The sequence below is a fragment of the Somniosus microcephalus genome, chromosome 8 (assembly GCF_052327205.1).
Source record: "Somniosus microcephalus isolate GS21.2 chromosome 8, FLI_Smic_1.0, whole genome shotgun sequence".
In the NCBI taxonomy this organism is placed as follows: domain Eukaryota; kingdom Metazoa; phylum Chordata; class Chondrichthyes; order Squaliformes; family Somniosidae; genus Somniosus; species Somniosus microcephalus.
In genome coordinates, this window is record NC_140994.1 from 15232660 (window position 1) to 15250811 (window position 18152).

The 18152-nt window shown below is 46.0% G+C and overlaps 1 protein-coding gene across 1 annotated transcript in view; it reads left to right on the forward strand.

The window, feature by feature from the left end:
* got1 (glutamic-oxaloacetic transaminase 1, soluble) overlaps window positions 1-14189 on the forward strand; it is a 78950-nt gene extending 64761 nt beyond the window's left edge. The window contains exon 9 of the mRNA XM_085994279.1: window positions 11277-14189. Within this exon, the coding sequence (XP_085850405.1) occupies window positions 11277-11422 (146 nt within the window). The 3' untranslated portion in view covers window positions 11423-14189. The remainder of the gene's footprint in view (window positions 1-11276) is intronic.
* Window positions 14190-18152: the final 3963 nt, after the last annotated feature.

The following is an 18152-nucleotide window of genomic DNA, read 5'->3' on the forward strand; positions in this document are numbered from 1 at the left end:
TGGCGAAGGGAGGGAGAAGGATGGTACCAGCGGCAAGGCTCTGTTGTCTGGCTTTCCAAGGATTGCCACGCATGGGCCCAAAAGAAAGAAGTAAATTTTGTTTGTCCCAGCAGCACTGAGGCTGCTAGCACTGCCACGCTACAGCAGGTCTCCGCGGCCTTCTGGCTTCCACCGTGGCTCTGGCAGGACTCGGCAGCAGAGGCTGGGAAATCCACCTGAATTATGCTTAATGGCCTGTCAGCTGGAAATTTGTCCAGGGTCAAGGCGGGCGGAAGTCCCACCCCAGCGGAGATACCCCACCCTCCCACTTGTTTCAGGAAAAACTCGAGCCTTTGTGTTGCTTTTAGACGGACCTGTCCTTGTGGCTCGCATGGCCCAAAGGAAATGTAGTGGCTGGTCTGCTTGTCAGTTGTTAAATTGTGATGGACAGATCACTTTTTGAAGAAGGCAACAATGTCTTTGGGGGAGAGAAGAACAAGTGACCTGTCACCCGGGCCTGTACACCACCATTTAGGTGTAGTGCTGAGTGTGTCTGGAGGTATCAGCAGATTGAGGACTAGGGTGGCGGGCCCAGGAGAAATGTATATTTTTTTTAAAAACTGAGAAAGAACTTTACTATTCATTCCTGCTTTAGTCTGGAGGACGCATAGATCATATGGACTGGCCTTTTCTGCAGTTGCTGTCAACAGGTACCACTTTGGAGACAGAATGACCTTCTTCTCCCCACTCAAAAAGCCTGTATATTTATGTGGTGTTCTGTATAGTAGTTCAGACACTACTGTAGACAGCAGAGTTTAAGTGTGGTCATGGCTAGTGTTTTCTGTCTGGCCCGCCACTCGAGCAGCTGTCCCACAACAGCGATAATAATTCACGTTCCAAAATTCAATCCTGTTCCCTGGACAGGCACTCTGTAATTCTTCATGTTGATTGGCCAGCAGGTGCTAGGTTGACACCATGTGATTGAGATGAATCCCTGGACATCCCAATAGTCCAGTTTTTTGGGGGGGGTCATGCTGTCTGGTGTTTTTTTGTTTTAGTTGTTCTTGGGATGTGGGTGAGGCTGCATTTACTTGCTTTGAAAAGGTGGTGGTGGTCCCCCTCCTTGAACTTCTGCAGTCCTTATGGTGATTGCGCCCCCTCAGTGGTGTTAAGTAGGGAATTCCTGGATTGTGACGCAGGAACAGTGATGATATGCTCGTCGGGATGGTGTATGACTTGGAAGGGAACTTGTAGTTGATGGTGTTCCCGTGATATTACTACTCTTGACTGTAAAGTCTGTGGGGCTGCCTGATGCTGTCAGAGTAAGTTTGGTGAGTTGCTGCAGTGCGTCCTATAGATAGTAATATACTGCAGCCATGGTACACCAGTGGTGGAAGAGATGGATATCGAGACCAGTGGACTCGTCAATCAAGTGAAATATTCTGTCCTAGTGTTGAGCTTCTTGAATGTTGTTGCTGCTGCACCCACCCCGGCCACTGGCTAGTATTCCATCCCACTCCTGACTTGAACCTTATAGATGGTGGAGAGGCTTTGAGGGGTCAAGAGGTGAGCCACTTGTCACAGAATTTCCAACCTCTGTCCTGCTCTTGCATCCAATGTTGATATGGCTTGTCCAGTTCAGCTCCTGGTCAATGATGATCCACCCCCCCCCCCCCCCCCCCCAGCATCCCAAACCTCCAGGAGGTTGATGGTGAGACTCAGCGATGGTGGTGCCATCAGTCAAGGGGAGGTAGCTGGGCTTTCTGTTAGAGATGGCCATTACCTGCCACTTGCAAAACCAAGCTTGGATCTTCAACATCTGTCCAACGTCTGTAGACTGGCATAGGCTTCTTCATTATCAGAGGAGTTGTGAATTGAACTGGTGCAGAGGATGAACTTGTACTCTTGCAGTCTGCTCTTTAGAGGTTCCAGCGTTGGGAATTCTTGAGTTTAAACCAAAGAATCTTGGTTGCAGCAGTACTGAACTTGATCCCACAATCCATTGGCATCTTCTAGTAAGTATGTTACTCAAATTCACAGCACAGTTTCCATGGGTAATGTCGTGTTGCACTAGTTATGAAAGTATTTAAAAGGCAAACTGTCAGAAAAGCACAACTTTAAATTGGCCTTTCAAAAGTATGGCCTCCATGATTTTGTGCTCCATTTAAAGGGAAACTTGGTTTGGGGAAAAGTGATCCTGGTTTCCAGCTTTATTTTCGCGTTGCTTTAAAGCTGCAAGCTTGGCATCCAGGACTGGCTGGCAGTGCCCATCAGCACCCTTCTGAGAAGAACTTCTCACTTACTGACTTGACAGTATGCACCATCATGCCATGAGCTCTGATGTAACATGTCTCCAGTAAACTGCTGGCGAGTGATGCCACTTAAAGCTTCTCTGCATCGGGAAAAGAATATAGACTGACTTTTTTTAAAAAAAACACACAAGTGATGGATCACTTTCAGATTGAACTCTGCCATCACCCAAAATATCTGGGTAGGTACGCCAATCCAGTGAGGAGATGCGCACGGGTTGGAGATAGAATCATAACGCTAGCCCTGGCTCCCCAACCCGTGCTCCCTTCGAGCACAGCTCCCCGTAGGAGTGCGGGATTGGTGAATTTACTCTCTGACTGAATGAAAACCGTAAACTATTTTCCAAACATACCCGATGAAGTGTCGTATCTGAAATCTTGACCTTCTGTTCTTGGCTACTGATTGACCGACTGGTTTTCATTTGCCATGTGCTCCTTCTTGTCTTCACTCTTGTCAAGTGAATGATTCTTGCTGTTAGGTGTTCATGCCCTACTGCTATGTATAGAATTTGTCTGTTTTTCGGATGAGACATTAAATTAGAGTGTCTGCCTTTTCCTTTTGTCTCGGGAGGTTGATGCAGATCCTGTGCCACTATTCAAAACAGAGCAGCAACTTCCCTTGGTATCTTTGCCAACATGCCTCCCTCAAATAACAGTGCCAAAAACAGATCCATTGTGGCCATTCAGCTCACGCTCTCCTGGCGGAATCTTGCTGTGCGTAAATTGGCTACTGCATTTTGGCTGCATAAGTGACTAGCGTTCAGAAGTAACTCATTGCACATGAAATGCTTTGAGGCCCTTCTAACTTTACGCGTCGCCTCCACCATCTCAGCAGCCTGCAGCCATTACTCGTCCTTTATATTATCATGATGTACAAAATTGTTTCATGTCTTAGGAAGCTCTCCGTTTTACTTATTTTAAAAAAATACACAGCAGATAACCCTCCACAGTTTGATACGAGTGTCCTCAATAAAAACTGTAGCGGGTCTGAGGTGTTGGTGGAGCCTTTTGTCAGCACACATTATTCACGGCTACATTGGGTTTCCTATAGCCCCTGTTAAGTTTGGTTTTGCTCTTGCAGGCCTTTTAATACGAAACAACTGCACTAATTGATCCGCATCCCTTTGTCCAGTAAGTCTTTGTACCATACAATACTTAAAGCAGTAATGCCATCCAGCTGTACCGCCTGTATGTTTTGTTTTGGATAGTTGCAGATTCACAAAGGGCTTGAGAACTTTATATTTTAAAAAAACAAGGAAGAAAAAAAAACCTTTGCATCATATTTTTATTAATGGGAAGCAGACTGTTTGGCTTAGCGAAGGATCTTGTGCAATTTGAGAGTCTGTTGAGAGCGTCTGTTTTGGTGCCCTGAAGGAGTCAATTAGATGTACACATAACATACCACCAGGGTCTTCTGACAGCTGCCAGGCGGTATCTCTTTCTCTGTAGCAAAAGACCCCAGGTATCCAGGTAGCTGATAAAGAGCCATGTTAAAGAATCCGCTCGAGGACCCTCCTCTGCTTTGCGAAAGAGGACCTCTGAGAATTGAGCTGCTTCTATATCGGGCTGGGTGGTGAGCCAGGTGCCCCTGGCTCCCGACTCGCAACCCCAAAATCAACCTGTTGGATCTGTTAAAGCACGACACTGGCGAGACCCTCTCTCTGTTATTTTGTGGTCGGGGCCTCCCAGGAGGCTGCTTTTAGCCAATTTCATTGTTTACTTTGGGGTTGTCATGTGCTGACAGTGTGTGTGTGTCTCGCTCTTCAGAGCCAACGCCAGTTTTTAATGTTTTGTTTCCCTCTGGTTTGTGGCACCTGAACAAGTCGCAGTCCATTTTTATTCCAGGATTTTGACGGGTTTTTTTGGGGGGGCGGGGGGGGGTGGGAGATCTGATTGTGATTGTTCACTTTCCTTGGCGGTGGAAAGCCAGTGGCCTTGCTTCTAATGGGCAGAGGCTGCTATTTGCTGCTTCGCATCGGTGGAATAAGTCAGGATTTCAGGATTTTTTTTTTAACTAACGTTTTGTGAATCCCGTTCCACCTGTTTTCCAATAAACCAGGCAGTGGCTTTGGCCATTTGCTTGCGGTTCCCCAGCGCAGCCATTGTCCAGTACTTAGCCCAAGTGGCTGTTTGTCACCCGTAACACTAGATGGTGGGGCGATTTGACCAAGGGGGTTTCGAAGCTGAGCCCTATACTGTCCAAGTCAGAGGTCCACACACAATATGCAGTGAGTGTCACCTGGAGCACAATCTGGAATGGAAAGCCTTGCTGAATAGGGAAGCAAGAAAAAAAGATATAATCTTTGTGTTCTGCCTCTCGTGTTTCCACTCTGTCACTTTCGCGCTCTTTCTCCCTCGATCACACTCTCATTCTTTGACACTCTCTCTCTCCTTGTTCCTTTCTCGCTCTATCACTCTTACTCTAGTTCTCACTACATATACTTTCTTGCATTCTTGCTGTTCTTTTTCTGCCTCTTGCTAAATTCTTTATTTTTAATATAGATTACTGTATATTGTTTGCAAGTTCTTGCTTAATGGAGTTTTTGTACTGAACAGATGACCTCACCCTAACCACATACCTGAAAAATAGACTCCAGGATTCTCTAAAGTAGATGTATATTCCCACTAATTTAGTATCTTTACTGTGCAGTAGTTTTGAGTTTGTTTAAGTTTCCCACCCCAGAAACGTGTAATGTTGTGGGACAGCCCTGAGTTTACTCTATTCTTGTTCACAGAAAAGGTATATTGAAAGACCAGTGTGGGGAAACTGAGAAACCCCTTTGATTCCTTTTTAATCATCTTTTCTCTCGTGCCTGGGAATCCTGAGGTTAACCAACTCGGCCCAGACCAGGGCTGAAACCTGTGCTCTTCCTGCGCTGTAAGGCTCAGAGCCACTTTACCCAATGCGCTTGCTAACTGAATGATTGATTTATTTAGGGGACAGAGAATTTTTAATTACTGCCTTAAATATAAACTATTGGGACATTTTTGAAGAAAAAAATGTCCACGTATATAACACCTTTCGTATCCCCAAATCTCCACAGCCAAAGAATTGCGTTTGAAGTGTAGCTACTGTTGTTATTTAAAACGGAGATGAGGAGTTTCTTCTGAGGGTCATGAATCTTTGGAATTCTCTATCCCAGAGTGCTGTGGAGGCTGGGTCATTGAATATATGCAAGGTGGAGATAGACAGATTTTTGAACGATAAGGGAGTCAAGGGTTATGGGGAGCGGGCAGGGAAGTGGAGTTGAGGCCAAGATCAGATCAGCCATGATCTTATTGAATGGCGAAGCAGGCTCGAGGGGCCGAATGGCCCACTCCTGGTCCTATTTCTTATTACTGTATTATGTAGGCAAACATCGCGACCAATTTGCACATTAGCACGGTCCCATAAACATCAAGGACAAAAATGATTGGTTGAGGGATAAATGCTGAACAGGAACTCCCCAGCTCGCTGAATAGTACCATGGGACTCTGAGTTCCACCTGAACAGGCGCACTGTGTTTAACAGCACCTCTGACAGTGCAGCACTCCCTCAGTATTCACTGAAGTGTCAGCATAGACTATGTGCCCCAGTCCTACAGTGGAGCTCGAGCTTCTAACTCCTAGGTCTGAGTGCAGCCACGGAGCCAAGGCTGACATGATCAAGTTTGGTCTAATTTATTAGACTGGGTGCCCAAAGCCCCAAGTGTGGTTGTCTAGTTTGAGCTGGGTAGTGGTCCCTTTAATTCAGTTACCATACCAATGGAGCTTTAAAAACCAGCTGCATTCAAAAGTCACGTTGCCAGCCAAACCCGATTACAGACTTTGCGAAGATTTGTTTCAGTTGTCTCCAAGACTGGATAACAAGAGAAAGCAAAAGCACATTCAAAACAACGCTGTGATTCACTCAGTTTTATCTATAGCCAGTGATTACTTTAGATTTTAGCTGATGGCTATTCAAGTCCATCTTCTTCTTAGGCAGTCCCTCGGAACTGAGGATGACTTGCTTCCACGTTAAAAATGAGTTCTCAGGTGACTGATGAGTCCAATGCGGGACGTACAGTCTCTGTCACAGGTGGGGCAGGTGGTGGTTGAAGGGACGGGTGGGGGGGGTGCTTGGGTTGACGTGCGCTCCTTGCGCTGCCTGCGCTTGGCTTCCGCTTGCTCCTGGCGAAGAGTCTCGAGGTGTTCGGCGCCTTCCCTGATGCTTCTCCTCCACTTTGTGCGGTCTTGGGCCAGGGATTCCCAGGTGTCGGTGGGGATGTTACACTTTTTCAAGGAGGCTTTGTGGGTGTCCTTGAAGCGTTTCCTCTGCCCACCTGGGGCTCTCTTGCCATGCCGGAGCTCCGAGTAGAGCGCTTATTTTGGGAGTCTCGTATCGGGCATGCGGACAATGTGACCTGTCCATCGGAGCTGATTGAGCGTGGTCAGAGCTTCGATGCTGGGGATGTTGGCCTGAGCAAGAACACTGACGTTGGTGTGCCTATCCTGCCAATGGATTTGCAGGATCTTGAGGAGGCAGTGTTGGTGGTACCTCTCCAGTGCTTTGAGGTGCCTGCTGTACATGGTCCATGTCTCTGAGGCATACAGCAGGGCAGGTATCACTGCTGCCCTGTAGACCATGAGCTTAGTGCCAGGTTTGAGGTCCTGGTCTTCAAACACTCTCTTCCTCAGGCGACCGAAGGCTGCACTGGCACACTGAAGGCGGTGTTGGACTTTGTCGTCGACGCCTGCCCTTGTTGACAGTAGGCTCCCGAGGTATGGAAAGTGGTCCACGTTGTCCAAGGCCTTGTCGTGGATTTTGATAATCGGGGGGCAGCACAGTGTGGCGGGGGCAGGTTGGTAGAGGATCTTTGTCTTACAGATGTTTAGTGTAAGGCCCATGCTCTCATATGCTTCGGTGAAGGTGTTTACGATGGTTTGGAGTTCGACCTCCGAGTGAGCGCAGACGCAAGCATCATCTGCATACTGTAATTCGATGACAGAGGATGGGACGACCTTGGATCTGGACTGGAGGCGACGGAGGTTGAACAGTTTCCCGTTTGTTCTGTAAATTAGCTCCACTCCAGTGGGGAGCTTACTGAGGGTGAGATGGAGCATTGCAGCAAGGAAGATCGAGAAGAGCGTTGGTGCAATGACACAGCCTTGCTTGACCCCGGTTTGTACGTGAATTGGGTCTGTGGTGGAACCGTTGGTCAGGATCACGGCTTGCATGTCGTCGTGAAGCAGGCGGAGGATAGTGACAAACTTTTGAGGGCAGCCGAATTTGAGGAGGACACTCCATAATCCCTCACGGTTGACAGTGTCGAAGGCCTTTGAGATCAAAGAAGGCCATGTACAGCGGTTGGTGCTGTTCCCTGCATTTCTCTTGTAATTGACGTGCGGTGAAGATCATGTCCATTGTGCCCCTTAGTGGGCAAAATCCGCATTGCGACTCTGGGAGGAGCTCTTCAGCCACTGGGAGAAGGTGATTGAGGAGGATTCTTGCGATGACTTTCCCTGTGGCAGATAGCAGGGAAACTCCTCTGTAATTACCGCAATCGGACTTGTCACCTTTCTTGAAGATGGTCACAATTACGGCGTCTCTGAGATCCCCTGGCATGCTCTCCTCCTTCCAGATAAGAGAAATTAGTTCATTAATTCGCGCCAGCAGTGCTTCTCCGCCATGCTTTAGTGCCTCGGCGGGGATTCCATCTGCTCCCGAGGCCTTGTTGTTCTTCAGTTGTCGGATGGCCTTCTCAACCTCATGCCGGGTTGGGGTTATGCTGAGATGGTGGCGGGTAGCATGCTGTGGGATGGAGTTGAGGACACTCATGTCGAAGACAGAGTCGTGGTTAAGGAGATCTTCAAAGTGCTCCTTCCAGCGGGCACTGACTGCTTCCCTGTCCTTGATGAGTACCTCTCCGTTCTTGGCCCGCAGTGGGGAAGGGCCTTGGGTGCTTGGGCCGTATATGGTCTTGACTGCGCTAAAGAATCCACGCACGTCGTGGTTGTCGGCTAGCTGCTGGATCTCCTGCGCTTTCTCCACCCACCATCTGTTCTTTAGGTCGCGAGTTTTTTGTTGGACCTTGGCCTTCAGGCTTCTGTAGAGCTGCTTTCTTGCTCTCGAGTTCTGTTGCTGTTTCCAGATCAGAAATGCCTTGCGCTTGCGGCTTATTAGCTCCTGGATCTCCTGGTCGTTCTCGTCGAACCAGTCTTGGTGTTTCCTGGTCGAGTGACCGAGCATCTCTTCACAGGTGCTGATTATGGAGGCCTTGAGTGCAGACCAGACGCTGTGGGCACTCTGTGTCTCTGCATCACTGGGAGTCGTCAGGTTGTTTGTGAGGCACAGGCTGAATAGGGCTTTCTTAGCGGGGTCTTTGAGTGCTCCAGCGTTAATTTTCCTGCGGCATTGTTTCTGTTGCCGCCACTGTTTTGGGACTATGTTGATGGAGATGACAGAGCGGATTAGGCGGTGGTCTGTCCAGCAGTCATCAGCTCCTGTCATGGTGCGGGTGATGCGGACGTCCTTGCGGTCCCTCACTCGGACGATGACGTAGTCCAGCAGATGCCAGTGCTTGGAACGAGGGTGCTGCCATGAAGCCTTGTACTTGTCTCTCTGACAGAACAAGGTGTTGGTTATGATAAGGCCATGTTCTAAGCATTTTGACAGGAGGGTACCGTTGGAGTTGGCTTTCCATACCTTCTGGTTAAGTATTGAAGACTTTTCAAATCATTGAGCCAGTGTGGAAGTTTCACAATTGTAACGCTAAGGGAAAAAAGAATAACTGCATAAATAAAGGTTAACTGTAAAATAATTTAATGTAGAAATTGCGAGCATTTATGATTTTAATTTCCAGGGTCTTGTTTAGTATAATATCTGCAGGAAATATCTCACTGTTTGTTCGCTTCTTCACCTGTTCAATAAATTCCCTTGCCAGTTGTTCTGAAGCGAGATCTGATGTGGTGCTCTGCTGGTTTTCGAAGGTGTGCGAAAGATCCTGTGGAGGTACAGGATAAGGACATTTTAAAGAGATTTTCTGTTCGTTATCCTGGACCCGTTACAAAACTTAGATAGTGAAAGTACTCATGAATGTAAAAACCACTTGTGAGTGGTGTAAAATATATAAGCTGAAATGTCTAGAATAAAAAAGGGTAAAATAAAGTCAACATCTTAAGGGGCTGTGCTGGACTGACAATCCCGCTAATGAGTTTTTTTCAGCATTGAGCGATAACCTTTTCCATCAAGATTTCACTTTTTGAAACAAAGTGCTTCTTATAAACTTGCAGTAGTGTTTAATCGTGTCCTTCAGTACTGGAAGTTTCAATGCAAAAGTTCCCAGTTCACCAGACCCCTTTAAAATGAATAAATCTTTGAAAAACATACCAGTGCCTGTATTGAAAATAAATACACTGCATGAACAGACTGAGTGGGAGATTTCTGTATCGTACCAGTCCTTGTGGCAAGTCATTGAAGTGTAAGCCCCATCTAGTGGTGTGTGTGTGTTCTTAATCTCTCTTTCTGAGGAATTTTCAACTGTCTTAACCCTCATATTAGATTGAATCTCCAGCATTAACCCTTGGATCACCTTACTATCACTTTTGTTTCCAAACACAGTACTGTATCTAGAATTTTGGATGGCTGAAACAAGTGTAGTGAAGTTATAACTTTAAGCAGGAAAATTCACATTCAAGTGGTTTACAAAACTTCAAATTCTTGAGATTTTATTCTCCCAACCCTGTCTTTTTTTTAAACATTCTATCATAATCATAATCAACTTTATTGTCATTGTTAGTGCACAAGTGCAGTACAATGAAATGTAGGCTTGCGGCTCCCGAGAGTGTACATTTAGATTAAGACATTTAAACATTCAACATTCATTTGGCTTGTAATACATTAACATAAACATAACCATAATAAAGTGCATTGGTAGATGTGCAGGCTTTAGAGTTTATTTGTGGAGTTCAGTAGGATGACAGCCCTGGGAAAGAAGCTGTTCCTAAATCTGGTCGTACGGGTGCGAATGCATCTGTAGTGTCTCCCAGATGGCAGGAGGGCGAACCGACTGTGGCTGGGGTGGGTAGGGTCTTTGATGATGGTCCGTGACCTCCGTAAACAGCGTTTCTGGTATATGTGCTCTATGGTCGGTAGCCGGGTGCCGGTAATGCGTTGGGCAGTTTTGACTACCCGCTGCAGGGCTTTCCGGTCATAGTAGCTACAGCTGCCATACCATACTGTGTCCTGACTACGCTATCTAGGTAGAAATGATCCATCCTGTGCCACTAGGACTGGTTATTCCCCCGGATTGGGGAGGTACCTGCTCTCTGCTGTGTAACTGTCCCAAGATGAAACTACAGGCATCGACCTGCACCGTGACACTCTTGTGAAGGACAGGCTTCAGCCACTCACAGGTCCTGGGCTCCGTCGATTCCAGGGTCAGCCTGGGTGCTGCGCCACGTGAAAATCAACTTGTGACGGAGTACCCTTGGGAGGTTCTCCTAAAGCTTGTGGGGCGGAGCAGAGGTACTCGGCTGAAAACCCTCTTTTTTTTCTTTTTCTCGAATAATGCCCCGGGGGCTTCGATCTGACGTCTAATCTGAAAGGTGGCACCTCCCGCCCTGCCACAGTGAAGTGTTGGCCTAAGCTCACTCTGTGCTCAAGTCATGGGGTGGGCCGCAACCCCATAACCTACCGACTCACAGATGTAACTAACTGAGCAAAGCTGATGCCAAAGAATGGGGAGAAAGTTCCACTGCCAGCACTGATATCCTTGTTGAAAATTCATCGTGTGAAAATTTATAACTGAAGCCAACTTGAGATTCTTTTTTTAATGGTTTTCTTAAAGGTTAATACAGTAGGAAGATTATGTATCTCCAAGTTAACTGATGGTGGCTTATTTCTGAGATCTTATTAACCTAAAAAGCAATGTCCATTCAGCTTCAGAAAGGAGCAAGCTAATGGCAAACTCCCACAGAAACAGATGCTGACCCTTTTTTTTTTTTTCCTTCTCCTGTTTTGTTTTACAGCTTCCCAGGTTGATTATATGATTAAGAAGAAGCACATCTATCTCTTGGCCAACGGCCGCATCAACATGTGCGGTCTAACCACTAGCAACTTGGATTACGTGGCCGAATCCATCAATGAAGCCGTGACGAGCGGCCAGTGCCAGTAATCTCGCTCACTCACTCGATGACTTTGTGACCACTGAAGCAAACAATTTGTAGATGTGATTGTGTGCGTGCGTGTGTGGTTCTTTTCTCGGAGTTGTGGATTCACGCCCGCGCCCCCCCCCCCCCCCCCCAAAAAAAAATTATATAATGAGTTAAATTGGCAGAGATGCCCAGAAATTGCTGTGTAATGAAACCACAGGAACTCATAATTGAGCTTTGCTCAGTATCCAACCACCTTTTTTGATATTTATCTTCACAATTGCAGTGCACTTTTATAAATGTGCGTCAAGTGGTGCCTGTGAATTTTTATAGAAGCCACAGCTAATGCCTATCCGCATCTACAAACATCGTGAAGCTGGCCTTAAAAAGCCAGCTCCTGTGACCGTTATCTTCTTGTTCCTCATCTGTATTATGTCTCTGTATTTCTGTAAGTGCGTAACAAGACACTTGGAGGTCGGGCGGGCGGAGGAAAGTTCAGATGTAAAGCCACAAGAGCAATGCTGGGCTGGTAAACCCTGGGTTAGATTGCTGTGTCTTGAAACACGTTAATTATCGTCCATTAAGACAGAAATGGTCTGGGGCAGTGAGCGTTCTGTTGTGCGGCCCCCCCCCCCTTGTGAGATTAACGCATGATTCAGACCAAGGCCCTATAACCCTGTGAAAGCATCTGCAGAACTTTTGCTTGATGCAGAACAATAACTTGCCTTCAATGTGCTTGTAGGGTAAATATACTGCAAGGAACCCCCCTCCCCCGCCAACCAATTCGTCAGTGCAGCGGGTCTTTTCTCTGCACCCCCTTCATAAGCTAGGCTTTTCAGTATTCGAGTGTGGAGCTGAATAACTAAATGTAAACATTTGTCGAAAAGCAGCCAGTCACTTCATGTGTATGTGATTTTTATTTTTTATTTTAAACGGTTCCCTAAGGGCAGCTTCACGATCAAAAACGGTCTCCCTTTCTATGTAAACAAAACCCTAGTAAAGACCCTAATAAAATGCGACGTGTTTTAATTCCCGTTTCCCAGGCAAGACCTTGGAAAAAATTAGATCTGAGTAAACTGAGAGGGATTTTACTTTTCTTAAATTTAAACTGGAATGATGTTCCAATAAACTTTACCACAGGAGTGGTAACACGGTGGGGAAGGGGGGAGCTTGAATGGAACAAACATGGGTGTGAGATGTTGTGGACACTAAGAACAATGTCTAGTCTACAAGCTGCTATTTGCTTACTGTAATCCCATTTCAAGAAAATGGCGTCTGTGAAAGTGGGTTATATAACCTACAGTTGTGTCTGGAAGGCAGGATTCCTGCAATAATTGATGAGAACCATAGAGCCATCCAGTTCAAGAAATGTTTCTAGTGACTGTGTGTGTGTGTGTGTGTGTGTGTGTGTGTGTGTGTGTGTAGGACATCCTACAGCACATAATTTTCAAGATGCAATTGCTGAACGAATTCCGTTGTGTCGAGGCCTTTTTATCGTGATCAGATCCTCTAGTATTGTGGCCACCTGGAACAAGCCTGTTGTCAGTAACCAGTCCATTCTTGGGAGAGCTGGAGCCTGGCCGAGGCGAGGCAAGGCGAGAGCAGAGCTGCTCCACACAGTCATGCTGTTGTAAAGTGGCTGACTGGCTAACTAGATATTTCTTAAAAATGTTTCTTTAAGTATTCTAATGGAAGCAAGAACAAATGAAGGAGATCGATATTACAGGGAGAGAAGTAATTCCAGGCTTATTTGCTTGTCGTGTTTGGTTATGAGGTGCCACAATCGTACAGCCCTAATGAGGCCAAACAGAGTGACAGTGTGGTTCCAGCCACAACCTTTTAACTAGTGGCACTGAAGGATTCGTAGAGAATGATTAATTCAACACTACATTCAATTCTAATTTATATTGAAGGTGCTTTGTAACATAGTGAAGGTATTAAACTGCTTGATTCAGAATAATCTTGAAGGTACCATTCCCATCCACAGGTCTTTGTTACAGGTGAACTGTATCAGACATCCCTGTAGTTTTGCATGATATTCATAGGGACTGTGCAGCGCCTAGTGGGGCCAAGGCAGACAGCTCTTGCCTGGAAATACAGTATTTGTGATGCGCACTGCATTAACAGTGTCTGGTCTTCACCTCTCCCCTTCCCTGTAAAGCACTTTCGAACCCAGAACTCTGCTGACTAGTAATCTTGCTGTGAATCATTTAGCGGAAGATAGCAGGCTATGGTAATGCCAAATAAGAGTTTATAATCTTACAGATAATTAACAGCAAATGAATGTAACCAGGTTGCAGTTGACTCCACATCATGCCACCAAACTGGCAGTTTGAATAGGGAAGATTCTTTGTCGTCTGGGCTGCAGTTTACATACAATAACACCCACTTTATTATGGGGATTAAATTAGAAATAGCAAGCAGATTTTCATTTGGGTGAGGGGGGTGGGGGGTGGAAGAGGGAGAATTCTGCCTCCACTGTTACTTGCCTGTGGTTGTCTGGTTACATCCCAAAGCGTCTGTTCATTTCATCGATTTGTCACATTTGGTGATATAATCAATACCCGACTGGCAGGTATCTGCAGGTCATATAGCAAGCACACTAGTGATTCGGTTCCAGTATATGTACTTGCTATAAGCTTCTTGTAGTATAATCAGAATATCTAGAAAATAATATATGGGATGTATAAGTGTGGATAACTGGCTAATCCATCCAATTAATATATATAAATGTAAAAGGTCACATCAAAAAAACCACACAATATAAAGAAATAAAATTTTTAAAATGTATTCTATTTTCATTTATTCTCTGGCTTCAGGTCATGCTGGCAAGGCCACAATTATTGTCCATTTATTGAGAAGGTTGGTGGTGTGCCTCCTTGAACTGCTGTACTCTGACCCAGAATCTGCTGGAGTGGGGCACCTTGTGATGAGTACTGAGAGTTGGATTATTTTCCTCGCCCTTCAGCTTGAAAAATGTTTGCGCCGCAAATTCCTGGAGGTGTCGATGGGCAACTGGGACCTTGGTGAATGATGGGACCAATAGTCTATCTCCTTAACCAATGAAATTTAAGGATTTGAATGGTTAGCAAAGCCAGCAATTTGTGGTGATTTACAACTCCGGGCATATCTCTTCCACACCACAAATTACTGATTTTTTTTTTTACATGCTAATACTGGCGTACATCTTTACCTTGCTGTTATTTTGCCAGCAAATTCTGGCCCCTTGTGATGGTGCTCCCACAAGGGTGTTGGGTAAGGAGTGCCAAGATATTGACCCAGTGATGATGTAGGATGGCAAGTGACTGGCGGGAACTAGGAGGCAGCGGTGTTCGCACGACATTGCCACTCTTGTCCTGCTCGGTGCTAGAAGTCACAAGGGAAGGAGGTACTGACAAAGTAACCTTGTTGAGTTCTCGCAGTGCATCATACACTGCAGCCGCTGGTGAAGGGGTGGATATTTAGTCCAATGGCGGGGACACTGAACAAGGTTTAATTTTATAGTTTTAAGGTTTTTTTTTTATAGCCTTATCTACTTGGAGTGATGCATTTTAATGACCTGAAGTAAACTGAGCTTAGGAGAGACAGATTATTGGAGGGAGGTGGTGCTGGCACTGTGCCATCTGTCATCTCCCTCATCCCCAAGATTGCAAAGCAGTGCAGAAAGATGTTCAATGACCTTGCCAGGTAACCCCAAAGACACTCTTCCTTGCTCACACTGGGTACCCGTACACTCCTGCCCCTCTTAATACAACACTTGCCCAACTAAACCTTCACAATGCATTTTGGTTAAGGGGTAGAGTAACTCAGCCTCCCTTGCACAATGGCTACCCAGCTCCCCCAGTAGCAATTACTTACATGCACAACCCTAAAATCTCTCCCTCTTTGGTGAAATGCAGTCTCCTCAGCAAGGTCCTCGCATAACCTGTACATTCTAGGGGGAGAGTAATATTTGGTGGTTAGCTTCTTTCTTAAATGCTGCACGAGTCCTTTGCTCCATCCTGTGCTGCTCCTCCATGATAATGGAATGCAAGGGTATGCCCTTGGGAATGCCATAGCTGCACCTGAGAAGCCCTCACTGCAGGTAGGGGGTGTGAGGGGGTCAAAAATCTGTCGGTGGTCTGACACTGTCGGAAGCAGTGAGAAGCAAGTCCAGGCGTCCGTAGGCAAAGCAGCAAAAAAGAATTACATAGAATTTATAGCATAGAAACAGGCCATTCGGCCCAACACTCGAGCCTCCTCCCATCCTTCCTCATCTCTTATCAGCATAACCCTGTATTGCCTCCTCCCTCATATGCTTGTCTAGCCTCCCCTTAAATGCATCTATATTATTCACTTCAACCACTCCCTGTGGTAGCGAGTTCCACATTCTCACCACTCTGGGTAAAGAAGTTTCTTCTGAATTCCCTATTGGATTTCTTGGTGACTATCTTATATTGATGGCCTCTAGTTTTGCTCTTCCCCACAAGTGGAAACATTCTCTCTCTATCCACTCTTATCAAAATCTTTCATAATTTTAAAGACCTCCATTAGGACACCCCTCAGCATTCTCCAAGAAAAAAGAGATCCAGTCTGTTCACCCTTTTCTGATAGGTATAACCTCACAATTCTGTTATCATCCTTGTAAATCTTTTTTGCACCTTTATAATTATAGGTTATTTTTAGCCCATTTAAAATGTTTAAATTTATTTTTCAAAATATTAAATTTGTTTAACTTAATTGTATTTTAATTAATTTTGAACGTGTAATGATTTATTTTTATTTAACTGGTGTGTAATTGTGCTTTTCTTTAGGGGATTCCTATTCATGCGTATGGAGATTCCGTACGTAAATGGAATCCCCGTAAGCATAATGGGGCTCCTCCTTTTTGATTGGTTGGTCCGGCCCACGTGATCCCAGGGGTGCTTGCGAAACGCCTGCGTCCCAGGGATGCGTGGGCCTTTATGCAGGCGTACACGTAGATGCCCAGGACAGCAAGTCTACAAACCTCAGGGACCATCAAGGTAGGTTCGTACTTTTCTTGCGGCTGGGAGGCATTCGCCCGCAGGAAGCCTCCGACTGCAAAATCAGGCCCAATATCTTTTAGTTAACTAGGCCAATAGTTCAATGTGGATAAATATAAAATAATTAATGTGAGGCAAGGAATCAAAAGGTGTTAATTGGAACAGTGATCCAGTGCGCCAACTGTGAAAGATTTGCAAGTTATTGCAGCTCGGTCTATGAAATTATCAGCAGTGTAGTTACTGATTACATTTGTGAAATTGCTTGTATGTTCACCTTGCCTTTGTTTGTTCCTGGCTAATCCACTTTACCCCTGGAACAGTGAAATTGTCCCACAATATTTGTTTGATTCTCTGCAGCTGTCCTCCCTTACCTGCTTAGCCATCCGTGCAACAGCAGTTTTCATTCTTTGGTTGCCGCTGCTGATTTCTATAAACTATTTCTGCCATCTTCCCTTCTGCTGTTAATCTATTTAATAAGGGACATTATACATCTGACAGCTCGGTCAGTAAAGCACTGGAGTGAGGGGTAGCAAGTCCTCGAGTTTGAATCCTGGCAGTTCACTCAAGCCTTTCATCCTGCCAAGGTGGGTAAATGAGATCTTAGGATGGGCAGGGGATAAAGCAGTAGATTGTGCTCGACCCACTTCTAGCTACTTTTCTTTGGCTCTCAGCTGTTTGGCCAGTGGAAATTAAACAGTTAACAGGAGGAGGAGGCTCCAAAAATATCCCCATCCTCAATGATGGTGGAGCCCAGCACGTGAGTGCAAAAGACAAGGCTGAAGCATTTGCAACTATCTTCAGCCAGAAGTGCCGAGTGGATGATCCATCTCGGCCTCCTCCTGAGGTCCCCAGCATCACAGATGCCAGTCTTCAGCCCATTCAATTCACTCCACGTGATGTCAAGAAACGGTTGAAGACACTGGATACTGCAAAGGCTATGGGCCCTGACAACATTCCGGCAATAGTACTGAAGACTTGTGCTCCAGAACTAGCTGCGCCCCTAGCCAAGCTGTTCCAGTACAGCTACAACACTGGCATCTACCCGGCAATGTGGAAAATTGCCCAAGTATGTCCTGTCTACAAAAAGCAGGACAAATCCGACCCAGCCAATTACCATCCCATCAGTCTACTCTCAATCATCAGCAAAGTGATGGAAGGTGTCGTCGACAGTGCTATCAAGTGGCACTTACTCAGCAATAACCTGCTAACTGATGCCCAGTTTGGGTTCTGCCAGGGCCACTCAACTCCTGACCTCATTACAGCCTTGGTCCAAACATGGACAAAAGAGCTGAACTCGTGAGGTGAGAGTGACTGCCCTTGACGTCAAGGCAGCATTTGATCGAGTGTGGCATCAAGGAGCCCTAGCAAAACTGAAGTCAATGGGAATCAAGGGGGAAACTCTCCATTGGTTGGAATCATACCTAGCACAAAGGAAGTTGGCTGTGGTTGTTGGAAGTCATTCATCTCAATCACATGACATCACTGCAGGAGTTCCTCAGGGCAGTGTCCTAGGCCCAACCATCTTCAGCTGTTTCATCAATGACCTTCCCTCCATCATAAGGTCAGAAGTGGGGATGTTCGCTGATGATTGCACACTGTTCACCATTCAAGACTCGTCAGATACTGACGCAGTCCGTGTCCATATGCAGCAAGACCTGGACAACATTCAGACTTGGGCTGACAAGTGGCAAGTAACATTCGCACCACACAAGTGCCAGGCAATGACCATCTCCAACAAGCGAGACTCTAA